General features: G+C 34.4%; 3 protein-coding genes across 15 annotated transcripts in view; 1 reads left to right on the forward strand and 2 right to left on the reverse strand.

Annotated features, from left to right (window-relative positions):
* Nucleotides 1-327: 327 nt before the first annotated feature.
* Nucleotides 328-8,642, reverse strand: LOC106672119 (transcriptional protein SWT1). 9 transcript variants are annotated; one of them, XM_024228309.1, is made up of 16 exons: nucleotides 7,516-7,604; nucleotides 6,721-6,822; nucleotides 6,285-6,362; nucleotides 6,076-6,174; nucleotides 4,873-4,974; nucleotides 4,074-4,795; nucleotides 3,784-3,970; nucleotides 3,465-3,721; nucleotides 3,283-3,397; nucleotides 3,085-3,203; nucleotides 2,826-3,018; nucleotides 2,651-2,763; nucleotides 2,474-2,592; nucleotides 2,268-2,408; nucleotides 840-989; nucleotides 509-780 (listed from the first exon to the last, which is right to left on the reverse strand). In XM_024228309.1, the coding sequence occupies exons 3-16, from the start codon at nucleotides 6,310-6,312 to the stop codon at nucleotides 726-728; spliced, it is 2,400 nt and encodes a 799-aa protein (XP_024084077.1). In that variant the 5' UTR covers nucleotides 6,313-6,362; nucleotides 6,721-6,822; nucleotides 7,516-7,604; the 3' UTR covers nucleotides 509-725. The 9 variants fall into 9 exon arrangements, with proteins under 9 accessions (XP_024084068.1, XP_024084070.1, XP_024084067.1 ...); XM_014403661.2 differs by having other exon boundaries at nucleotides 6,076-6,177; XM_024228300.1 differs by lacking the exons at nucleotides 6,721-6,822; nucleotides 7,516-7,604 and adding an exon at nucleotides 8,594-8,633 and having other exon boundaries at nucleotides 328-780; nucleotides 4,074-4,792; nucleotides 6,076-6,177.
* The window catches only part of LOC106672366, a 138,747-nt gene continuing 120,544 nt past the window's right edge, over nucleotides 7,817-26,019 (forward strand). Inside the window, exons 1-4 of one of the 5 annotated variants that reach the window (XM_014404035.2) lie at nucleotides 7,817-7,900; nucleotides 9,053-9,145; nucleotides 16,550-17,034; nucleotides 19,104-19,212. In XM_014404035.2, coding sequence (XP_014259521.1) covers nucleotides 16,556-17,034; nucleotides 19,104-19,212 — 588 coding nt within the window. In that variant the 5' untranslated portion in view covers nucleotides 7,817-7,900; nucleotides 9,053-9,145; nucleotides 16,550-16,555. Of the gene's footprint in view, nucleotides 7,901-8,136; nucleotides 8,176-8,962; nucleotides 8,978-9,052; nucleotides 9,146-9,549; nucleotides 9,731-16,549; nucleotides 17,035-19,103; nucleotides 19,213-26,019 lie in introns of those variants that run through there. The other 4 variants (XM_014403777.2, XM_014403945.2, XM_024228319.1 and 1 more) reach the window with 4 other exon arrangements.
* On the reverse strand, nucleotides 21,998-24,100 carry LOC106672575 (tubulin alpha-4 chain-like). The gene is made up of 4 exons (XM_014404146.2): nucleotides 23,938-24,100; nucleotides 23,305-23,641; nucleotides 22,944-23,245; nucleotides 21,998-22,883 (listed from the first exon to the last, which is right to left on the reverse strand). Exons 1-4 carry the CDS (start codon nucleotides 23,938-23,940, stop codon nucleotides 22,092-22,094), a joined length of 1,434 nt encoding a protein of 477 aa, XP_014259632.1. The 5' UTR covers nucleotides 23,941-24,100; the 3' UTR covers nucleotides 21,998-22,091.

Here is a 26,019-nt window from a genome sequence, read left to right on the forward strand (position 1 = left end):
TACTTTGTATCTCGACTCGGGCAGTGAGGGGTCAAATTGTGCGTTTGGCTTAATACCGTGTTACCGTGTATTCGCTCTCCTGTGAACTTTAATATTTCACTAACGTTAGAAAATGGTTTATATGTACTAGGCCTAATTCAGACAAAAGATATATTTTTTTTATAAAATTAATTATTAAAGCCATTTATGGAAAAAAATGTTTCACTAGAGGGTCGACAGTGTTTCAGGCTTCTATATCTGACATGTTAAGTGTTCACAACTAGGTAGCTCATCATTCTCTTGTGTGCAGAAAGTAGTAAAGGAAAAGAAGAAAATTCTTATATCAAATTAAATTTTTTGGTAAATAATATATTCTGGTATATGTGCGTATGTATAAGTGAAAGTGTATTTAAAAAAAATATAATTTTAGTTTGAAATTTGCGTGGCTGAAATGGCTCAGCTTCCAGCATGAGTTCCACTAATTTTGGAATGATCTGAATTGGATGGATCACAGATTAATGACAATTAATTCACTGTAAGAAAAAAGGTATCACAGTTCTTTACTTAAGTTTTACATTACAAAAATCAATGGAAACTTTGTCACCGTTGGAAAAATACATAACTGTGGTAAATTCAGTTCAGCGACTTAAATAACTTTCATTAACCTTATTAATTAAGGCGCTATCAAGTAAAAAAATGTATAAAACTTCTTGACTTTTATAAATTTTTAGCATTTTTTTTTTAAATCACAGAAGGATCAGTAATTTAGACAGTAAGTCTAAGGCCATGGGAAACTTCACCCTATAACAAAATCTGTTATTAGTCATGGCAAAATTTAAACAAACATAAATTACATTTACCTGACACTTTCGTCTTTGGCAAATTCCAAAACATCTTCAAATGAAAAGTCTTCTTCGCAGTTTGCACCTCCGTATTTTGCAAGAATTGCATATACTTCTCGTACGCCTTTGGTTTCTTCTGTCACATTCTGTATAGGAACTTCAGAAATACTGGAAAAATATTGATAATACAAAATTAACGAAAATAACTCATGATAACCAAGGGGGTGCCTCGTTTAACCTTGTCAGGATTTTACGCTTCCTAGGCCCAGTGACGAGCAAGAATGAGAAGTTGTAGTGATAAACATAACAAAACCAAAATCCGGCTCACCTTACTTCGCCTTATGGAAATGATTAACCCGAGACTATTTGCGAGTGATTCTTGCGTTTGGTTGTTGAGACATTTTTTTGTGCAATGGAAACAGCTTAAAGTCTTAACTATTCAGCAACTATGTCTTGTTTATTTAATGTTCCATTCAGTGCAGTCAAAATTAATGGATTGTTTAAAAATATGAAAATGTCTTATACATTTTACATATTCTTATAATTTATGGACAAATCTAGGCTCTTAACACGTTGACTGCATCCTACGCTTGGCCAGTTTGGTTGCCCATTGTGGAACCCAATTTATCATGTAAAATAACTCTTTGGTACGTAAAAATAATATTAATTTTAGAACAAGATTTGAGATAAAAAAGGCAAAGTACTGTTCTAAGAGTTTGAATCCGTGGCATTGACTTCTTTTAATCTCAAACCAATGATAATGTTCAAAAATTAGAACATTTCAGAGTAGAACCAAAGCCAATATATAAAAAAAATTGTAAAAAATAAATAATTAATATTAAATAAACAAATAAATAAAAGTAATATTTAAAAAAATTAAAATAAAATAAATAAATAAAAATAACATTAATTGCTTAAAAATAATGTAAAAGATTTCTTTTTTTATTATATTTATCTAAGTCATAAATTATATGATGAAACAGTTGTTTCTCCCACAGCGATAAGTAAATGAAGTAGTAGGCAACCATGTAATTGAACAAAAGATTTCAACTTTCTACAATAATTTTTCCTTTATAATTTAATTTAATAATCACACAAAATGTGAAAATAATTAAAATAAACATATACACAGAAAAGCAAATTATGCGATTTTTGTAGAATAAATAAATTTAAAAAACTTCCGGGTGGAAAAAAGAAATAAATAAATGTTAAAAAGTTTTTTAAAAAATTGAAATGCCAACCATAGCCAGACACTTTTGCCTTTCTGAGGATGCCCTAGGAATTTCTCATGGAATTTTGAAGTGGAGGGAGGGTTTGAAAAGTATAAACAGAAGGATGCAAACTATGCGTCTTCCGCACCTAAAAGGTCAACATGACACAGTTGCTGATTTCGCAGTCAACTTGTTAACACGAGACACCCTGAAAATTACCAGTTTGGTAACATACCTCTTTAGAGAATGTATAAGTTGGGAGACGTAATTTTTATGCACACTTCTTTCTTCTATCGTGAAATTTTCTACGCATTGTAAGGAAGACGGTTGATTGGTCGGTATGAATGGCACTCTTATCACATTTGACAACCAGCAACTTTGTTGAAACAAAGAAAAAATATAGAACAATATTTTTTTATTATCGATATTTTTTTTACTTACCAATAAAGCGTCAATTTATCATGGAAAAGGTCAAAATGTCTCATGGCAGTTTTGCAACATTCAAGTCGATATGTGCTGTCTGGTTCAGGGCCTGCTGGGTTTTTACATTTGTAAAAGGCCTAAAAAAATCCTTTGCGTAAAATCTTTCAAACTGAATTTTTAAGCAAAAATACTCACAGTTCGCCTGTCATATTCATTGACTTCATCTTTAAAACCAAATGAAAAAGAAGTTATTAGCTTGTAGCAAAATTTTCCAAATTGTTCACTTTCGTAAACAGAAAACCACAAATCTAAAACAAATAAACAGAGCATCAATGAAAAAGAAAATAACACTGAATGTAATTTTGATTACCGTTATCATGCTTATGCAGAATATTTTCAATTGATGTCGAATTAAGGCTAATCTGCCTGCTTATATCTTGGGGAAAGAAATTTGACATGTCTCTGACCTTCTTAAGAAGTTGTATAATACCCAAAGGTAATTTTTGGGGTAAATACCAGGTCCAAATATCACCATATTTATCTTTTAAATATTTTTCAATAACCTATAATTAAACCGGATCTCATCAAAATTCAAGGCAATGTTAGGTAAATGATTTCAATTATTTTACCATAGATAAGAATTCCTTGAAAATATTTGCAAGCACGAACATTTTTAAGATAAATGGTCTTTGTACACAACCAATTTCAGGTTGTTTTTCAATTGGATGTGTTTGATCTAAAATTTCTTCTGGCACATGAAAAATAAAATATTTAATTTCTGAACTTCATTTCCACAAAGTGGACAAAGACCTATTTTTCTTACAAACCTGGAGCTGAAGAGCTGTGTATTTTAATCACTTCAGTAAGCTGTTTAGCATTCATAACACAAACACCATGTACCAAAGATTTCACAGCAAGATTTTTATCATTAGTCAATAACATCTGAATGTGAAAAAAGGATCTCCGTGAACAGCGAACGTATTATTTAATTCTGATGAATTTCACTTACGACATTTTGATTTTCACATTTTAACTGCAGGCAACACTTGATCAAGTGGTCGTCTGCCACTTCAACTTCAAAACCAGGAAATGTTGAATTTGCACTTTGCAATGTTTGCCCTAATATACCCGGGTCTGATGCAGAGAACGCATTGAAAAGGTATGTTATAGCAGTTCTAGCATTGTAAGAGACAATAGATTTATCTTTCTTCAAGTAATCAAGTTCTTTCAACACTTGCCAGGGTACAAATATCACTATATTTTTACCTTAAAAGGGGAAAAAAAATATTTGTATATTATTGTTCTCGAACCTGTTTTCAATAAAATACCTTGAATTTTAACATTTCCAATTTTTTGAATTAGTCCTATAGCCGATAAAAACACATTTGTGTCCACAACCACATAAACATTCGTTTTGAGCGTCTCAAAGTTTACAGTGGAATCACTGGCAAATGATATTTCCCAATCCATTTCTTCAGAATCATTTGAGTTCACTAAATTTCTAACATTTTGTAACTGAAATAATATTTAGCTAATAAAAAATCCAAGTACATAAACGCGACAATTAATAATATAAATTATTTTTAAAAAATCGGGCAAATTTTCTTAAAACACTTACGTGTAAAATTAAAGGTTTCTCCAGATCAATCATTTGGTTATAATTTTTGTCTATATTACTGGAAGTTGAACAGGCAATGTTCTCCTTCGGATTCGCCCAGTTGACCAGTGTTTTAAATGAACTAGTAATTTTTTCCTGTAAATTACTATAATATTTGGTAAACGTATTCATCTTTTTCTCTTGAGATGCGTCACCAGAGGTGTCATACGTATGTTTTCTCTTGTATAAATTGCTTTTTCCTGTAGTTGTTACAATTTTCCCTTTTTCTTGCTTAGGCATATTGTCAGGTATTGCGGTTTCCCGAAGCGCTTTTGTAGGACTTTTAGGTTTTTTGCAAATGTTTAAATTTGAACATGACTCAACAGGAGTTGTCTTTTTAAATTGCTCTGTTGAATAATTCTTAGACTTTTCAAAAGTAGCTTCAGGTTGTTGGTTTATGTTTAATCTCACGTTGGATTTTTCATTTGTTGCCATTTTTTGACTAGACGTAGGACATTTTTTCATATCATATTTCTCTTTTATTCTAACTGATGCTTCTTCCTGAAATCTTGGAACCAACCGTTTTTTACATGGTGATGGCGTGCGTGAGATTTTGAAATTACATGCATCAGATTTTGTATTTAGAGATTGTTTTGACAGGTGTATTTTCGCCTTTCTTTTCCTAGACAATGCTGCCGAACTATTTTGAGAGCCACTCACACATTTGAAATCATCTTTTTCTACTAAAAATCCCATGTTATTTATTAACTAAAGCTACATGTTATTTTTTTAAACATATATAAAATTCATATTCACATACCAATGCGTTTCTTTTTTGCAGGTTTTGGGGTTTCGGTATCAACTTTGTTTTCATTGGATACTTTTTTTTTTGGACTACCTTCTTGAGATTTCTCTAACAACTCTACAAATTAAATTTTGCATTAAAATTTTAAAAAAATGAATTGAATTATTATCTTTATTTTTTATTACTCTTCTTGCCAATCAGTCGTAAAATGCAAAGTGCCAGTAAAAGTGTCAATTTTTGACAAAATGAAAAAAAAAACTTTATTCATCAAAATAAGCTCCATTCTGGTCTATCATCATAAAACAAGCATATCTATTACAACTATATAAACAATTAGCTGTCAACAATGGAAAGAATTTAAATAGTGGACTTGAATATAAATTTTAAGTTCTTAAAAAGTTTAAGTAAGCTATTTTTAAAAAAAAGTAAAACGAAGAGTGTGCATGGATTTTCATTCCATGCAGATTTTGGACTGTCCCATGAAGCTAGGCTATTTAAGTGTACGAGAGTAGATCTTTTTTCCCCATAAAAGTATGCAATTCTTGGCGATAACTACTACAAATTATTATTGGCTGGCAAAAAAGAATGGTGGATAAAACCAGCCTTACTCCATTCCACCATGGTATAACCATTACTTTTTTGTGGGCGAAGGCTTGGTTTGAATATATGTTGGGATTTCTGAGCTCTATTCAACCAATGTAAAAGGTGTTAATGAAGAAAAAAAAAAAAAAAACAGAGAGAGCAGTAAGCATCAAGCTCACTTAACTAGAAACTTGCTCTTCGCTCACATGCTCTCAACTGCACCATGTATCTATCTTTCTTGTTTTTCCAAGTTCACAGAATGTTTCTGGAATCAGACATGACAATTTTCCAAGGTTTGCTCCTAATTCTGGCTTGGTTTAGTTAAGACCCAAGAAAATCCTTTTATATTTAAATTTTAAGTTAGTAGTTTTAACTTTAAAGTTAATCTTAAGTACATCGGCTTACCATAGCTTTTAAGGTCGAAATTATTAGACTGAAATTTTGTAAATTAACAGCACACAATTAGTTTGTTTTATAGTGGATGGTTGAATATTTTGCATCATTTAATTTTTAAAACCTATCATCTTAAACATAAGCTAATTCTTAAGGGGAGATAATGTTTAAGAAAAATTAAATTTCATGCATTACAATCTGATAATATTAATAAAAAAAATAAAATAAAATAAAATTACCAACCCAGAGTTTGCATGATTTTTATGTTTTGCTGCACATTTTTCGCTTTTTTGTCCTTTTCCTTAAATTTAACTTTTCTAGATCGGGTTGAATCATTTTCTTCTGCTTATGAAATTTAAAAAAAAATTAATTTACCAATAACAATTTTGAACTTAATCAAGTTGACATTAGTAATCAGTTTCTTCCATGGTATCATATAAACCGGCAATTACCTTTTTTTTTAGCTTCCTCTTTTAACATTTTCCGCAGATTTTCAAGTCTGTTTTGGGCACTACCGCCAATTTTTTTGCCTGTATGAAAGAAAAATATTTAAATGTATAAAAAATACTGTAAAAATGGTTATGATAGAGTGAGTATATCAATTCACTCGTAGAAAATATTGTTTGTCATTGTATAACACTAACATTTTTATTTTTTCTTCAGTTTTTTGTCAGGAACTAGAAAACCATCAAAGAGTTTGATGGTTATCCAGTTCCTGAAAAGAAACCCAAGTAACATTTTTATTCATTTAATGTAAGTCTAGCCATTAGCCATCTTTCAACCAGTTATTATAGCTTTATTGAACCTTATATGCATGTCGTCCGAGATGCCCTTGCATGTTAAGAACACAACCTGTAGAAGTCCCTCCAAATAAGGAATTGTCCTTACGCAAATAAGAATAGGTCGTACGCTGTTGACAAATGGGCACCTGCTCCTGAGCCAAAGATCACTCAGCTCCCCCTTATGTAGAGAAAGGTTGCTCGATGTCTTCTACATAACAGAAGCTTATCATGCCTTGGCTCCTTATAGAAAGTGTGTAGGCGTGCCACCAGATTTAAAAAAGGTTCTTGGGCACAGTGGTGTGTTTCTGGATCCTCTGTTCTACTTTTTAGGTTTTTTAAAAATTGTGTTATAGATCTGTTTTATATATTTCTTATGGGTGTAGGACAATCAAACCAACACTTATGAGAGCAATTAATGTATTAAACTTATTTGTGCAATATTATAGTTAATATTAGACTAGGTTATATTTTGGTTGTGTTCGAGCCTGAAATGACCTAGCTGTCGATAGACCCTGGAGCCCCTATTGCCTGGGAAGCGATGATATCCTGAGCATTTGGCTCAAGGGATATTAACGATTAGTGAACTCCCCTGAGGTATAGACACTAAGGCAAGCACCTAAGAGCGTGGCAACCCTTCATGCTAAAAGTCCATATAAGATGATTTTACGATTACTAGCAAATCATAGATGAGTGACATCCTTAAAATTTATTTCATGTTTGAAAAATCTACTTTTTGAATGAAACTTTCATTTGTGACGTTCATAGGAGACTGTTCTGGTGTAGTATAACACTGGCCAACCCTTGACAGTCATGTATTAAGTATGATAAAAAGATAAAACGACTCGAGAACTACTGATTACCACTGGCTAATAACATTATGACAAATAAGTAAAATAATTACCGGAAGTGTTTGACATTTTTGGCGGATACGTTTTTGAGAAAGAACTCAATACGCTGTTATCAGCTCACTTTCAATATTAAACTGACATCAACAACCTTGAGCACAGGAATCATTAGAACTAAGTAAATATTAAAATTATTGCTAAGTTGCATTTGCTAACAATTAAAAAAATAAACTTTGCACAAAAAACCTTTCTGCACAAACAAAAAGGCCTCACGAATTCATTACAAACGACGATAACAGTTGAAAGGTTGCAATGTTAAGCTCCAAGGGATTTGGAATTAGATCACAAGTTCAAAGTGCAAAAAGTAGTTGAATAATAAAAAATAAACAATTGTTGTTATTATTAAAGTCAATACGTGTTACATGGATTAAATGATTTCTGGTAAGTTTATTTAATATATAATGTAATACATACATTATAAAAAAAAAGTAAGTACAAGGTAAAATGGCCATTATACTTCCTAGTGGCAGAGGACTTTAAATAAATTTACAAGAATTGGTAATTGAGCCTAAATAAATAAAAAGTGGAGAAAAATTTATTTAGAAAAACTATTAAAGTTATAAAAAAAAGAAAGAGCATCAAGCTCACTTAACTAGAAACATGCTCTTTGCTCACATGCTCTCAACTGAGCCATGGTTAATTCATACTGCATTCATGTAAGTTATAAATTTCGTTGCGGATGTAACTTGTATCTATGTTTTTTTGTTTTTCCAAGCTCCCAGAATGTCTCTGGAAACAGACATGACAATTTTCCAAGTTATGCTCTTAATTCTGGCATTGTTTAGTTAAGACCCATAAAAATTCTTTAATTTTAAATTCTAAGTTAGTAGTTTTAAAGTTAACCTTAAGTACATGGGCCTAACATAATTTTGGCTTTTAAGGTCAAAATCAGTAGAATATTTTACATCGTTTAATTTTTTAACCAACCAGTTTAAACATAAGCTAATTGTTAAGGGGAGATAATGTTTTAGAAAAAATGACATTTCTTGCATTACAACCTGATATTAATAAAAAAAAATAAATAAAATAAATACCAAAATAAAATTAAATTAAAAATAATAAAATTATACCAACCCAGAGTCTTCTTTTCTAGAACCGACTGAATCATTTCCCTCTGAATAGAGAAAAATAATAAGAAATATAAAAGAAGAATAGAAGAATAAGAAATAGACTAAGAAATAGAAAAAATAATTAATTTACCAATAACAATTTTGAACTTAATCAAGTTGACATTAGTAATCAGTTTCTTCCATGGTATCATATAAACCAGCAATTACCTTTCTTTTTTTTAGCTTCCTCTTTTAACATTTTCAGCAGATTTTCAAGTCTGTTTTCAGCACTACCACCAATTTTTTTGCCTATATGAAAGAAAAATATCACTATTTAAATGTAAAAAATACTGTAAAAATGTTTATGATAGAGTGAGTAATTCACTTGTAGAAAATATTGATTGTCACGGTATAACATTAACATTTTTATTTTTTTGCTCTTCTTTTTCGGTTGAATTTTTATATTTCTTGGGTTTGTTTTCAGGAATTAGATAACCATCAAAGAAATTGGAAAGAAAGTACTCATGATCGTCTAGTTCCTGACAAGAAATCCAAGAAACACTTTTATTGTTTTAATGTAAGTACAGTCATTTGCCATCTTTCAACCAATCAATTCCACCCCCCTCAAAAAAAATGAAAAATGAAAAAATCGGAAAATCTGTCACGAATGGTCGAAACCATATTGTTACTATTATATTTATTTACACATTATTGCGTTATTATTATTACTATTCGTCATTTTTGTTCATTATTGTAATTCAGTTATGGCTCTATATGTATGTGTTATTTTAGATGTATCAATTTTTTTCTTAAAGTCGTTCATATAATTAGTGGACAGGTTTGTTAAAAATTTGGAAAAATAACAACCAGCATAAATTTTGAACAAAAGGAATTCAAATTTTAGCCGAGCGGCGGGGGACGGAGCTGCGCGCGCTTTCTCCCCCCTCGTTCGTGGACGAACGGCTCTCCCATCAACTCTCGTCCTCCCTAGTCCCTCCTCAGTTGTAAACAGTCGCTCGTAGATTTTCGTGCTCTTTTTCCGTTCGCATCCTCGATTTTTTTTATGCTGTGTTTGTTTGTTTGTTTGTTGAGTTTCTTGTGTTCCGTCGGACGACAAGCTTGCCAGTGAGACGCCGCCGAGGGACAAAAACCAATTCAGCCGGTAAGGAAAACAATTCGATTGATTACAATTATCATCCGGACGTAAACACAATTCGGAACCGTTTAAAACAATCATCTGAACAATATCTAATCAATAAATCCACAGGTTGTTAACATCAAAAAATGTCTTATAAAATAGGTAAAAACAAATCGTAAATATTAACAGCAGTCTGTTGAAAATCTTCCCATCTTCGAAGATGTCATCTCGGTCGATTTGAAATATTGTCAGAGGGAGCCGCCTTTCCCATCGCAGAAAAATATCTTCTTTTTAACATAAAAAATGAGATTATTGTCCATCAAATTTTATAATGCGAAAAGGATTTTAATTTTGAAGCAAATATCGTGATTTTGCAGTTGCAAATGCAACATAAAAAAAAATTAAAATTCAAGATCAAAATCTAGCTATCTTAAAACTTAAAATTTCACATTGCCATCAACTTATGAAATATACATTTGATAGCGAAAACACTCTTTCCGATGATAATTGAATTATTATCACTCCATACCAATAATTTTTTTTGTTATCATTTGTCGTAGCGTTCCACACTGTTAATTGAATTTGTGCTTTGAGGACACAGAATTTCTTCATACTAAAACATAACTAGTACAAACCCTAGCGCATGGCTGGTAGATTTTAGTATGGGTCACCCCTACCTGACTGCCATGACCTACCCCAGGGTGTCACAATCCCAATCGTTTTGAAATAAATGAACTTTTCCACGACTTTCACCCTTAGAAATGTAGAGCAAAAAAAACGCGTGTTGTACCACTGTCCTTTCCTGTACAGACTGCCAAGGTCAATAAGTAGATAAAACAAACAAAAAACAGCGATTTAAATCATAATTATTATCCCTTTGGTACTTATTTGCTTTTTTCTCTTCCTTCTTTTTTACCATTTTGGATTAATTATTGTGTAGGTTTTTATTGTCGCTTAGTTCTTTTGTGTCATTCTCTTTGTATATTTACTAGTCACTACTAATAGAAAGCATGTTAATCATATTCTGTATAAACATCATTTATCACTTTCTTTTTACACCCCACAATAACACAGTTTCACGATTGCTAGGTTTATTTTAAATTTTAGGAATTTTAAAACATTTTTAAACCTAAAACCAAAAATTGTACCAAATTGAACATTTTAAGGTAAAAAAACTCCTAAATTTCAAAACTACTCCGGCCTTTGTAATTAAAATAAATGATGGAAGTACTCAAATTCGTTTATATATATTTTTTCTAATACCAGATGAAGAATGAGTAAATTAGTCGAAAACTTGGCAGAAATACAACATAAATATAATTCAATTTAGACCACATTCCCGGATCCTTTGATAAGATGATCATTATTTAAGCTCACATGGAGAAATCAAATTGTAACAACATGGATAATTGTGAGATTTCATCCTGTGGTCTGCGGGGTGGTGAGCATAGTTTGATACTTACCTGTCATCTTGGTTTGCCTTCCTCGCTGATTTTGTCAGTGAGAAACATTTCAGCATTTTGCCATATTCAGTGTTGATTTTGGGTGATTTCTTATTAAAACTAAGCTTGGCTTGCTATGTAAAATTGTGAGATTTCTTCGTGTGGTCAGCGGAGTGATGAACCTATAGTTTGACATTTGCCTGTCATCTGGGTTTGCCTTCCTCGCTGATTTTGTCAGTGAGAAACGTTTCAGCATTTCGCCATGTTCAGTGTTGATTTTGGGTGAATTTTTATTAATAACTAAGCTTGGCTTGCTGTGTAAAATTGTGAGATTTCTTCGTGTGGTCAGCGGAATGATGAACCAATAGTTTGACAGTTGCCTGTCATCTGGGTTTGCCTATACTAGCTGATTTTGTCAGTGAGGAACGTTTCAGCATTTCGCCATATTCAGTGTTGATTTTGGGTGATATCTTATCAATAACTAAGCTTGACTTGCTATGGAAAATTGTTTGATTTCTTCCTGTGGTCAGCACAGTAATGAACCTATAGTTTGACAGTTGCCTGTCATCTAGGATTGCCTATACTAGCTGATTTTGTCAGTGAGAAACGTTTCAGCATTTCGCCATATTTAGTGATGATTTTGGGTGATTTCTGTGGGTTCAAACTACATGAAATATTATAATTGCTTAATAAACTTTCACATATTTATTCACAGTGTCATGATTTAAGCGTAAGTCCATGGCTTGAATAAAATCATCGATTAAGTTGATAAAGGTTAAAACTATTCGTATGTGTTAGGTAAAAATTGAAAACAACTTGAAAAACGGGTCAAATATGATTCCTGGGAAAAAAATAGTCATGAAGTCTCTTCATATTTTTGCCTAGATCTCTTCAGTGGGTCGTATTTAATCTTGGGATGAGGCGCGATTATGGATTATGTGAGATAGGAGACGTTCAAGACTGGAAGCACGTAAACGCTTTCCCAAGCTGGCCACCCACCAAAAAAAAGATGTGATTGTTCGATGGAATGTTGTTGGAATCGACTATCACATCTTAAACCGCAGGTGAAACTGTCATTGGATAAAAAAAGACCAGGGATCGATAAAACGCACTGTCATTAAACCCGGATTTGTTGGCTGGGGCAGGTATTTTATATTGTTTGTATAGATTAAATGAAAAGCGAAATATTTAATGTTAGTTATGTACATTACATAACTGTTATATTATCTATGATAACATTTTATAAAATTATTAGACGATTTATGACAGTTGTAATTAGTGAATCATTGATTCTTGTTCGTAACATATGATCAGTGTAGGTCTGACAGCGAAAAAACGAGTTATAATTAACTTGGCTAATTAAGAAAAATAGATGAGAAGTTTAGAAGGAAAATTAGATAGTTGAATATTGTAAAAATGGTTTTGGTAGTTTTTCGAGATATATGATTGAGCACATGGATGAAAAAGATGATGCGGATACCAAGGGTTGAGGGTCTCAGTCCACCGACTATTTCGTGGATTGTCGCCCTGTACCCTTGGTAATACCATTAAGCATTTTAAATAAGAAATCTCACTGGAAAAAATAGGTGAAATGCTTGGGCTGTTTTTCTTAAATGTAAAAGTTATAAACCTGGACATGAAAGTTTAAAAAAAGGGAAATTACAATTTTTAGAATCAACACACAAAATGGTATGGTGTAGCTTTGTAAGATTTTTAGATAATCTTGTCCTTTTTTCCTGATCATCCTGTTCTGTCAGACCAACTGAACACTGATGATTTCGAAATGCTGAAACGCGAATGACAAGGGCAAGAAATTTTCATGTTGATTTTTACGTGGTTTGAGTGATATTGGCAAGCTTTTTCAACGTTAATCTATTTTTTTTTAAAGTGAATTTAGAAGCATTTCTCCTTCTCAGCAATATTTATTTGAGCCTGAACTGATGACTGACAGTACCCTCGAGGGTCGTCTAGTGATGCTCAAATAAATGTTATCGAGGAGGAGGCTGTTGAATGCCTCAAAATGTACAAGAAAAGAAAAGACGAATATTTATATAAACTTTTTTATCTCAATCAAGAAATTAAATAGAAAGAATAATTCATTGAAAGAAGTAACCTGGTCAATTGACCACTAAAACGCAAATGGATTTATATAAATGTTGGAATAGCTTATCAATAACATCCAATCACCACGTTCAACATATCGAGGATAGGCGGACCAGCATGATCGGTAATGGCCAAATTACAGGTTCATCACCTGGCAGACTACACGGAGAAGTGTCACATTTTAGTTTTTAGACTCTTTAGTATAATTTAAAAAAAAATAGAAAAATATCTATAAATTTATAGATTTAATAAAATATTTATTAAAAACAGTTTGCAAATTATAAGTTTTTAATTACAACTTTGATCTTTTAAAGGAATTATTTTAGAACGTTCAAAATTTCTAAAATAAAAATTATTACATTTTTTAAATTGAACTGATCCTTTAAAGGAATTATTTTAGAACGTTCACAATTTCTAAAAATAAAAATTATTACATTTTTTTAGTTGCAATTTTGATTCTTTAAAGGAATTATTTTAGAACATTCACAATTTCTAAAAATAAAATTTGTTACATTGGCTATTACGTGATTTCATATAAGTATATTAGATGAAAATGTATGGTCCAAAATTTATTTTGCCCAGTTCTCGCGCTAGCAATCAAAGGAATTTTATGATTCGTTGTAATTTGTCTTATTGGAACGTATAAAAGAATACTTAGTAGGAACATTGAAACGAATAATGTAAAAGAAAACCTTAAACATCATTAATTCAAGAAAACTTCGTTGTTTTAAAAATCTGTAGACTTTAAATTGATTCTACCAGTTGCGTAACAGTTTTCTGATTATGTGAAACAACGTTCGCATCAAGGCCTTGTCAGACATTGAGGAAAACAACAAAATTATTTGTTTTTGGGTGCTAGAGCGTACAAGGAATGTTTGATGTGGAATCTTATCGGTACTGAAACTTTTTGTGGCACGCCAAATTGCTAAAAACCTAGTTCCATCAATGCGTTATAAGTTCGTTTTGCCTAATGTACTGGACTTAACAAAACAACTGAAATGTACCAATAGATGCGACACACGAATATTTCGGACCTTCAATGCGTTAAGAATAAGTCTTTGGTTCAGTGGGAATTTTAGCCCAGAACAGAAGAGAAAAAGTTCATCAAATTGCAGAAAGTAACAGCAGACATACTAAACCTAGGACGTGTTAGAATGTTTGTTGGTCTTGCAGACTCCGGAATCGTTTGTGTAGACTTGGATCAGCAGAAACAAACCTGTATATTGCCAGGAAGAATAAGAAACAGCGGAATATGTCCTGTGCTAGTGTGAAGGCCCATGCAAAGCAGATTCTCTTAGGATCCCATGGCTTTTTAAATTTAATTATAAATTTCTCAAAAATGAAAATATTGCCAATTTTGTCGTATTTACTTGCCCTAGCATTTTTATTATAAAAGGTATTAAAATTTATTAGAAAATATTATGTTTTTTACTGAAGGAAAATTTAATTAAGGGATTTTGAAAAATAACAAAATAAAAAGTTTTAATTCCATAATTTTTTTTATTGGACGCAATAATTTTTTTTAAACAATTAATACCGTGTATTATGTCCTCTGTTAGTTAAAACTTTTGTGCACCTGTTAATATTGTTAATAAGGTTGTCACTACTTTCATAAGGAATTTCACCCCATAGATGTTGCAACGTTGCACTCAGTTGTTGCCGGCCAACTGGCTGCGGATTGTGATGTTCTCTGCAACGGACCCACCTGTGCTCAATGGGATTGACATCTGGAGACAATGGGGGAAGGGGCAGATGGGAAATTCCCAGGTTTTCTAGATGAACAACTCTGCTTCCCAGGTCTGGCATTTTCATCCAGAAATCGAAAATCCCTGCCAATGGGATCCCTGGTTTGAGGGGTGTATTCTTCGATAATGTCTTGGACATAAACGGTCTGCGGTGAGGTTGCCTTCAACAGTATGGAGTTCAGTTCGTCTTCCAGTGTAAATCCCAGCCCAGACATTACACATCCTCCAAATTGCACTGAAGGTAGGGAACTGGGGCATTATACGCAGCCCCTGTTATCGGCACTCTTCAGCGCCTGCTGTCATATACAGACATAATAGCATTCCAATTGGTGTTCTCTTCTAGGCGCTTGCTGCACCATATTCTCCTAAATTGCTCGTGGCGGGCTGTTGCTGCAAGTCGTCTCAAAGGGGCTGATGTAAGGTCAACTTCCCACAAACGATTCGTAATATAAAGGCCTTGTCAAAACATCTTGTACTTCATTTAGGATCTGGCGGGCACTGGAAAGGGTTCCGTCTTGCGGCAAGGACATTTTTGTCCTCCCTTAGTGTCGTAGTGCGCTGAGATCCACTACCAGGTCTCTTATTGGCACTCCTGCCTCTCGGAATTAGGCTAAAGCTCGGAGACCACGCTCTTAGAAACCCCAACTGCCTCTGAGATCTGCTACTTACCTGTGACCTCGATGGCTCATTCTCTCAATAATATTGTGAACTTCTGGTTCATGATGATGTCTTTCCATGGTTAAAGGGAGTACAACTAGATTAAAATGGAGAAAATACGAGAATAGGTGTTTACAAAATGAGTAATCTTCATGTTTACTATTCTTGAGTAAATCCGTTATGAAAAATGAGGATTAACATTTGTTTGTTTTTGGTTTGTATTTTTTTGTTTTGTTTTATCCTACTAACAAGAATATATCGGTTAATTTAATTAAAATTAACAGAGTAGGAATAAATTACAAATATCCCTATACATTTTTGAGCAGTTTAGGTTGAAAACTTATAGCAAAGTGGTTTGACCCCTCTCCGGTACTTGGACATTAAGCTCACCCTGAATGACAGGAATTACTTAACAAATCATTACTTAAAAGATCATTACCTATTACATTAATGATACAAACATTTAGTTAATTTCGTGTGGTCGAAAATTCGGTATAAATAAAAATTGAGTTTTTCGAGGTGTTTTAAAAGAGAAAAAACATAAATCAATCTTCTTAATAAAGGTAAATCCTAATCCGCGATAAAGTTGTTTCGCAACGTGCTTTCATTCTCGATTGTCGTGTTTCGAATCTCGATTGCTAATACATGTAATAATTTTCTACCTAGATTGAACATTTTGAAAACGTGATCTCATTTGTGCAACTTGTGGCTATAAGGGTCATGAATTGCTTATTCGATTTAATGAAATATAAACTTTCATGGTAAATGGCAAAAGCATAAACTAAGGCGTGCAAAGAGTTTTAGTTGAAACTTGATAAAATATGTATTTACCTTATAGCTATTTTCATAAGAACAGGCATGAAGATTAATAATTGATTATTTGATTGTGTGTCCAGGAGGCGATGACGGATTTTATGTACCAACCTTCAAGTCCCGGAGGGCACAGCGACAGCTTCAGGCTAGGCTTGCGGGAGGGGTGTAGAAGCCCTGTGATCGGTCGTTACACAGGCGTCGAAGACAGGCCCGGTGGCCTGGGACTTTGCGATCTGAAGCACAGCAAAAGCGACGACCTCATGCTTCAAAGTGCGCCGATAAATCCGCCCGAGATACAACACGGTATCAGCGAAGCTTCACTCCAGATCCAGAGGGAAGCGTGCGTAGTATACGAAGACGACCTGGCGCCTTCAAGCCTACCGGTGTACTTCAGCGACAGTGAAACTTTGAAGTCACCACCTCCGACGGTCATGGATAAACCACCTTTGAAAATCACTGGTGATTTCGGTTCCGAAGTCCAATCGAAAAGGACGAGCCAGTACATCCACGACAGAATAGATCCTGAGGACAGCATCAAAGACATTATTTCTGAAAACGATTTCTACAGGTAAATACTTTAAATATTATTTATTTATAATTTCTTCTGAATTATCCATGATTCTTTTTTTCAAACAGCAAATTGATTTTTAATTTTTTTTCTATCGTATTTTTAAGATATATCAAATATTTCCCTGTAGGATGTAAGATCACCAAAAGCTTATAAACTACTCCACAAAAAAAGGCGCACTATGAAATTTTGATTTCTTTTTTATTTTAACAATGTATTGGCCATATTTTTTGTTTTATTACTTTAAAAAGGATTTAATAATTATAATTAGACGGAAAGTATTTGTTTTTGTCTAGGATAGTGAGACCAAACAGCTTAATTCATAGTTTGATTTAAAATCTAAACAATATAAACCATCACCAAGGGCATTTAATCCTATAAAAATGCCTTTGTTCACGATTAACTATTACGAAAATGCCAATAATCAGCCCCGTGCAGGGAAGAAATGGCCGTTACGCTGCAAGAGTTTTAGATTTGCCTAAAACGACGGTTGCCGTGCATTCAGTGGTACAAGGAGATCGCAAGGTGTACTCAAAGACCAGGATCGAGAAGCCCAAGGACAAAGGGACCAGCTGACGAGTTATCAGATTTTACACTTTGAGACATGGCCTTCCCATTGTTTCTGAAAAGTTTCAGACTTCCAACTGTGCGGGATATGTCCTTTAGAGCTGAAACAAGAAGATTTGTAGAAGTGAGGCTACAACCTATAAGGCCAGCAACGGGTCCAGCGCTAACCAGAGACCATCGTCGGGACTGCTTACTCTGCTTCAACCAGATGGACGTCTTCGAGTTTATAGAGCTCAACAACGAAAGCAACATTGCCGCAAGAGAGTCGTTCGGAGATGGTTCAGTTATAGTGTGGAGTGGAATTTCTTTGTAGGCACAAACGTAATTACACTTTTTAATAGGACGGCACTTAATGCAGAAATCTACGTGACAGAAATTCTTGAGGAATATGTGGCGCCACATTGGTTTATTGGCGAAAAAATTTTCTTTATGAAAGAAATACAAGACCAACTGTCGCCACCAGTGTTATGCAGTACATTTAATATTCAAAATTTACACCTTAAGACGCCCAGCCCCTATTCCTGATTTGAACCCCATGGAGTACCTTTGGGATGAGCTCGGACGTTGGTAAAAATATAATGCTCCTACAGCCTTAGTTGAGCTGAAAGTTACATTAGTTGAGATTTTGGATGAAATTCCTTAAGTAATGGTTAAAAGATTGCTGAGAAGTTTAGAGTGTGTAATAAGAGTAAGAGAAGTACACCCTATTAAATATAGTTAAGTTAGTTTTATATTGTTTTTTGTTCAGACACAAAAGTGATTTTTTCTTTAATTTTTTGTTTGTTTTTGGGAGATATTTCTCCACTAACCAAATCTTTTAATAAATACCTGAATTATAATAAATATATCGAATAGTACTGAAAAAGCAACTACAAAAAAACCCAAAATTTCAAAGTGCGCCATTTTTTTTGTGGAGCAGTGTATGTGTGTTATAAAACTGTGCCTTATTTTTCTGAGTTAAAACTTTTGAGTTCAGTTGAGAAAAAGTTAAGATTGTTTATTGTAATAAAATAAGTAAATTGATTAATTTAAAAAAAAATGTAAAGTGTGGTTGAGACGAAAAATTATCGAGCGGGACTACAACCCACGACATCCGGATGTATACGCAGGTACTCTGACCACTTGAGCTAGCGTGACTTCGGCCCCCGAGATGTCAACTCATCTCAACCTACTTTCTTCAAATTTTCCTCTTTTTAGGCAAATGTTCAAATTTCGTGTCATCGCATTAGATTATCGGCGACAATTGAAGTGACAAGCTAAAACATACAGATTGATGTAATATGCACTTCACTAACAGCACCCCGTTTCGGGCACCGAAGTCACGAGAGCTAAAGTGGTTAGAGATACGGATGTTGTGGGTCCCAACATGGCGATAATTTTTCTCTCAACCTCGTTTTGAATTAAAAATAATTATATATACGCCNTTATTTATTTATTCAATTCAGTTCGAATTATTGTGATATAAAAAAGTCAACTTATATTTTTATGATTGAATGTTTCAGATTCGTATTGTTCAAGAGGCATTACGAAAAGTATTTGGACATTTCGAAAAAGTACGAGGAGGCTAGAAATATAGCTTATTATCTAGAAGAAAAGTACCACGAAATTAAGGTGAGCCTTCTGTCTTTGCTTGAACTTGCGCGAAAAATACCTTCCTTGAAAATCTGGGACAGCGATTGCTGCTTCGAGTCGAAAGTCAGCAGACCACTGTGTGATGTTACGTAATTTAATTGACTTTCTCCTCCTCCTGTGCTTCTTGAAATTTTTTTACAATTTAAATTTGAGTTTTTCCGTCGACTAGTAGCAGGGGTCATTATTATCGTTAGGTATTATGACAATTTTAATTCCTTCCAGTATTATGTAATTTAAGCGGTGTGAAAACGATAATTTTGAGTTTAGTGTAAAGCAAAATGTTTTTACTTTTATTCCAGACCAGAAAAATCGACAGTCGAGCGTGTTGTACTGATTAAGTACAGTGCCTTGAATATCTGAAGTATGTTAACAAGAAGGCACGTTAGCAGGGTAGTTAGCGTATATTAGAACTTCGTGATGATTTACATAAAAAAAAACTAGTGAGACGCAAAAACTACAGTCGTATGTCCAACTCGAATACTCGTGCTTGTAGTTAATTACTTGATTTGTAAAGATGCAAGTGATCATATTTCTTCCGAATGTAGATTTTTCCTTTCCATCTGATTTTGCTAAACTTCACATTCTCCATCACACCCTCCTGGATATAAACCCACCCTTCCCCACTTCTATCATTGCAACCCCTCCATTTCGTACATTTCTAAGTCTTTCTTATAATCCTCTCGTGGCAAAGCAATTTAGATTTATAGTTTAATCGATAAGAAGCTCGCTTCTGGGTCATATAATTGTTGAAGTTACGTTTAGCTTATAGTTTTTCTCTTAATCGGCTACAAAAAATAATATTTAGACATTAATGTTTAACAACTTATCAATCAGGTCGTTAAACATTGTTATCATGTATGTAAATCATAAAAGTGTCAACAAAAAATATTTTGAAAATTATCTGTTGGGACAGTTTTCGTAAGTTGCTCGGTGTTCTCAAGTAGATAACCCTTGACAGCAGTTTGATCGGAAGGTGTCACCTCCAGTGTACGAACTTTCTTTTTTACAAGAGAATACGAAGCAAGTATGAACAACGTCACAGAAACTTACGCCAACTTTAAAAAAAAAAATTGTTTGGCAATCTCATTTTCATTATTTATTTATTATTTTCATTAGGCGAAGTAGTTCTTAAATAGTTTGAACGAAACATTTTGTTATTATTCTTAAGAGATTAAAAAAATGTATAGTCGTTAAAGTTTCAGGCTATTAAAACTTTTAAAATTAGGGACATCAAAGTAAATCACATTGGGTAGAGGAAATAGGTTAAAATAAATCGTGTAGGGTTGAATCCGAACTAAAGAAGGATGTCCTCAACGCTTTTAAAGATAAAAGGATGTCAGGTGTTGGTAAATGAGCTAGACATCTCTGAAATAGAACAATAATTTTTTAGTCATTAAACCCTCGGGTGCAACACGTGTAGCCACGTAGTAATGTGTTGTCATTTTCTCTTTCTTTTTACTTTGACACATTGTTTAAATCCAGTCGTTCCGTTTCAAACAACAAAACGACTTTTTAATTGCATGTATCGAACGTTGATTAGTCTATTGTTTAGAGGTTTGTAATTTTATATGCTATTTCATAATATTTTATCAACTGTAAACTGGTTTATAAATCATTCCGTCGGTTCTAATTTTTATGTTCAAACAAATCAACGGTTAGGAAGGATCTGCTGACACCTGGCACTAATTCTTCGGCGAATCGGTTACAACACCAACTTTCTCTTCCTCGCTCTTGAGACTGCTCCAACATAATCGCTCCTGTTTTGATGTATTATGGACAAGTTGATTTCTAAACGCGTTAATATTTTAGCATGTTAATTTTTGTCACTTCCTGAAGTAATTTTCCTGTAAACGACCTTTGAGTTGAATCCTTAGCACTTAGACCGACTAAATGTTTCAATGGTTTAAGTCTAAATGGAAGTAAACGGCGAAATTACCCTGGACTGTTTGCGAGTCGAGGAACTGTCATATTAGTCATTTGTTGATTTAAACCTCTAATCGGTCAGTCTTTACAGTTTGTTTATTTGTTAAGATGTTCATTTGGTGAAGTGGACTACCATATCGTCACAAAAACAAATAGTTTATAGGATATCTTTTTGATACTTTGTGAGAAGAAAAATGTTGCCCTGTTTGATTGTTTAATGCCAACGGCCGATACCCGAAAACATAACAGGTGACTCACGGGGAGCTTGAGGATAAGCTTAAACGTCTAATAACTTGTTTTGTACGTTTTGCCTGCGGCTTCCCAAGTAGGTCCCACATGTCCACGGACTTGAAGTGGTTGAACCCTTCCTAACGAAAGCAATACTGTTAGCTTCTTCCTCTATCAATGATGCCTTCCCATTCCTCTCCCTACATATATGCTCTTCTTACCTTCACACCCTCTGTACATCCGTCAAACTTGCTCCAACTCTTCTGACCTCTAACCCCCTAAACATTAGATGTGTTTAGTCGTGCCATCCTCATCTGTTCCTCCAATCAATAGAATTTCCATACTCTATCAACCGAGCCCCATCCCTTTCCACCTTTCTTTGATTATCTCTTACCTGATTATAAATTGGCACTATTATTAATCTTATTAGTCTTTTAATTTAATTTCCATTTTTGGATAGGCTTGTCAGGCTGGGATCTCTGTAAAATATGTTGTACTCGTATTTAATTTTTCAAGGGGACTTAATGACCTAATAAAGTTTACTTTTCAATACATTTCAACATACATCTTAAGTTGTAATTTATCTAGTAAACGAAATTCAGAAAACGGTCCATTAAAATTAGTGTAAGACAGAGTTACAGTTTTATTGTTACAGAATACTTCTTGGTGGACGAAAATTGAAAAACGTATTTGTTTAGGTATTTCGTTTAACTGCCAGTCATAAGAAGTTCGTATTCGTCTTCGAGCGTTAGTATGTTGTCTTGGGCTTCGTGAAATTCCGCCATTTCCATGCCTTCGCCGGTGTACCAGTGGGTGAAGGCTTTCTTTTTCAACATGACGTGATATTTCGCGTTGAGGCGGGACCAAGCTTCCTTAATCGCCGTCGTGTTGCAGATCATGCATGCCGCCCTTTGGACGTTGGCCATATCGGCCGTGTCGAGTGAGCAGGGCGGAGAGCCGTTTATGCCGACTTTAAAACCGGTCGGCGACCAATCGACGAAATTGACGCCTTTTTTGTTTTTTATGTTTGAGATAGCGGCGTTAACGTCTTTAGACGCGACGTCGCCTCTGTACAGCAGACAGCAGGACATGTAGTGTCCTGCCTCGTTGTCGCACTTGACCAGCCTGTTGGCGTTGTCGAAGCATTTGCTCGTTATGTCGGCAACGGAAAGCGTCTGGTGGGTACATCTGCTCTTGCTCACTATCGGCGCATAGCTGACGACGGGGAAATGGATCCTCGGGAAAGGAACTAGATTCGTCTGGAAGTCTGTGAAATCCGCGTTGAGTGTCCCTTGAAATCGGAGACTGGCCGTGATCGAGCTCACCGTCTGCGCCAAGAGTTGGTTCAGATTCGAATAAGAAGGGCTGTCGATGTCTAATTTCGACTTGCAAATGTTGTACATAGCTTCGTTATCGGCGAGAAAGACACAGTCTGTGTGTTCCAAAGTGAAACTGGTCGCAAGGACTGCGTTGTACGGCTCCACGACTGCAGTGGATAACTAGAAATTGAAAAAAAAAATTATAGTAATTGTGCAAAATAACGAAGAAGTGAGTTTTACCGTTGGTGAGGGGAAAATGGCAATTTCCAGTTTACTTTTTTTGAGAAATTCTTTATTAAATATTTCAGTAAGGAGGGCTCCGAACCCTGAGCCAGTCCCACCTCCGAAAGAATGGAAGATCATAAAACCTTGGAGTTTATCGCAGGCTTCTGCCATTTTTCTGACTGGCTCCATAACAGCTTCCTTCATCTGTCCCCCTGCAGTATAATGGCCTCGAGCATAGTTATTAGCTGCATCTTCCACTCCGTTAACAAGGGAACTAGGAGCAAATAAATGTTTTAAAGGTCCCGTTCTCAATTCATCTAAAAAATACATTGTGCTTAAAAAATTGGTCAACTATTTTAATTTTATGCTTGCTTACCGATCACCGTCGGCTCCAGATCGACCATGACCGCCCTCGGTGAATAATTGCCTTCTGACATCTCGACGAAAAACGATGGGAATCCGGCGGCCGTCCTGGACTTCCTTGAACTCGAGCTCGTCGAAGATAGAGTGTGATTCACTCCTTCGTCCATAGACTTGGTCCGCTCACCGCTTTCGTGAAGATTGCTGTTTGTTTTCATCATTCTCGACCTCAGATCGTCCTCGTTGCCGAGCCGGCCGTAGAGATCCAGACCATGCTCCAGGCAGTATAACTCCCAGCATATCCCGCCCAACTGTACACCCGCTTGCCCGACGTGAACCGATATGACTTCCCTCTGTATAAAACAAAAACGTTTTTGTGATTATGTCCAAGTTTCTTTGTTTTATACTATTTCCCATCTGAACAACGATGTGTGCAAAGATATATTTAAATGAAAACAATTATAGGAACCAATATTGTTCAAGATGTACTTATACATGAGGAGTATAACCTCTCATACTATAGTATAAGTGAAACGATAACAATTTTATTAAGAAAATAGCTTTCTCTTATCAGTCTTGTGTCATTCTGCAAGCATGGTTCTTAATGTTGGCAGTTGTGATTTTCATGTACAACAGCTATTGGACTTACCATTGTGTCGCTGTGTAGAATTGTTTGTGCTGAGAGTGAAGTGTAGATTGTAAAGTAATTTAAACGGAATTTTTTTGGTGTGTTGAACCGAAATAAAAGTCTTTATATTTGTTTACATATGTTGTGCATCATGTGCTTTACTTTCTTCGTGTTGGGAATAACCTAAGTTTTTGTTTTTTCATCGTCATTTTATTCACGGTTTGAATTGTTATATATGTTGGAATGGATGAAGCATTATTTTCAGCAGTTACACCTCTAGGAGTTTCTACGGACTGTATTTTTCTGAAAGTTTCAGGGGTACTGCGAGGACGGTGGGAAACAAATCAACTAAGTGTTTTTCTGTCCTTAAAAATTATCAAAATATTGGCAGGAATAATTAAAGATTTTTTCTATCGTACATTTATGAATTATTATGAGTTTTCCTCGTCAGTTTCAAGTTTCATTGGAAATTGGGATGGCAACATACATACATTAAAAATACTGGAATGGTATATTCGGGACCAAATTAACATCATAGCAAATTTTACGGCAGTTCACTATGGTTTAGCCTGTTGATCTTTCTTAAAATGGTTATGTATGCATTAGTCACAATAAAATTGAGAATTAGAACAGTCTCTTGATTTACGTATCATTATCACATACCTGTTTATCTACGATTAATATATAATATGTTGGTTATATCAAAAGGACACTGTGTCTATACAGCCTTTCATTGAAAATGATGAAATGGCGAAACGTGTCTGATGTACTAATTCAGCGAGGGTAGACAGACCGGAATGATCGTAAACTACCAATCCTCAGGTCCATCGCACTGACCTCCACAAAACATCTCACAGTTGATATAGTTAACATAAAAGTCGTGAAAATATTGTTGTTTGTTTTAATAGCTAGTGACTGCACGTCGTGTTCTCCGATCCTTTAATAAAACTTACTATAATTAAAAAAATTCAACACCTCCAATTTTATTCATATCGAGTGGGATTCTTTTTAAGAAAACACACACCCAGATTTATAAAGTTAAGTGTGTCGACGGAACATTCTGTTGCAGGTGGTATTGTTCTATTCTTTGCCACAGCTTTTGTCCTCGTAGGACGGAGACTCCTGTTACGTGTCTTCTAGCGGGTCTGGCAATTTCCCAATTCTTGTCACGAAGGTATCCAGGGCAAAGAAGTGCTTGAACTGGAAAAAATGAGTCATTAGATCACGCTTGTTGTCGCTAGTTCAGTGTGTGAGAGCAGATGGAACCTTTAAACGAACAGATTTGCAACATTTATAAATAAACAATAAATTAATCGTGATTTGGGCTTGGTCGATCTGCGGAGATATTCATGACTAAAAATTGATATCTTTTTATAGTTAAATACTACTGTTTAAATTGGAGCCTTTGTTTGGAATGAAAAGATGTCGCTTACGCTAGATTATATCACCCTGTACTATTTTTCGACCTCATTTGACTCATAACTGCCACTGAAGGTTGCGAGAAGCCAAAAAACGCCTCTGTCAGACCAAATTATGAACAATGAATGATAGAAAATTTCTTCAATTTCAATAAGCATAAAGAATTTTTTTCTGTTCAATAAATACTTATGAAAGTATAAGGTAACAAGTCGAGAACTGTGTAATCAATCGGAAAAAAGTTTTATTTGAATCATAGATTATTTGAAGGTCGTGAGATGCGGTCTGGTGTGACGTAGGTTTTAGAAAAACCTTTTCTTTATCCTGCCAACGTTTCGATCTTTATTGAGCCCTGAAGATGATCTTAATAAAGATCGAAACGTAGGCACGATAAAGAAAATGTTTTTCTAAAACCGACGTCACACCAGATACCGCATCTCACGACCTCCAAATAATCATTAAGTTACGGTCACTAAACACCACACACTTAAATCATAGATTTGTTAATGAAGCAAGCTATGATCGCAAAGGAAAGTAAATGATGTTCTTCATTTCTCTATCTATGATTTATTAGCTATTTATCTTAATTGATTATTTAATAACTGGTTAATATATGTTTTTGTAATGGTCTTTCCGATAAAGCAATTATTTTTATTCACCTTCTCTTCTTATAATTAGCCAATGCAC

Source organism: Cimex lectularius, unplaced genomic scaffold (assembly GCF_000648675.2).
Source record: "Cimex lectularius strain Harlan isolate CLEC.00 unplaced genomic scaffold, Clec_2.1 scaffold44, whole genome shotgun sequence".
Lineage (NCBI taxonomy): Eukaryota > Metazoa > Arthropoda > Insecta > Hemiptera > Cimicidae > Cimex > Cimex lectularius.

Coding starts and splice junctions, on each gene's coding strand:
- LOC106672575 (XM_014404146.2), bottom strand. Junction 23,246..23,304: donor TCTGGAGCCGACGGTGATCG/GTAAGCAAGCAT, acceptor TGTATTTTTTAG/ATGAATTGAGAACGGGACCT. Junction 22,884..22,943: donor CCATTTTCCCCTCACCAACG/GTAAAACTCACT, acceptor TTCAATTTCTAG/TTATCCACTGCAGTCGTGGA.
- LOC106672119 (XM_014403323.2), bottom strand. CDS start 8,627: ATGATTCAGTCGGTTCTAGAAAAGAAGACTCTGG. Junction 6,178..6,284: donor AGAGGAAGCTAAAAAAAAAG/GTAATTGCCGGT, acceptor AAATTTCATAAG/CAGAAGAAAATGATTCAACC. Junction 3,398..3,464: donor AATGTGAAAATCAAAATGTC/GTAAGTGAAATT, acceptor TTTCACATTCAG/ATGTTATTGACTAATGATAA.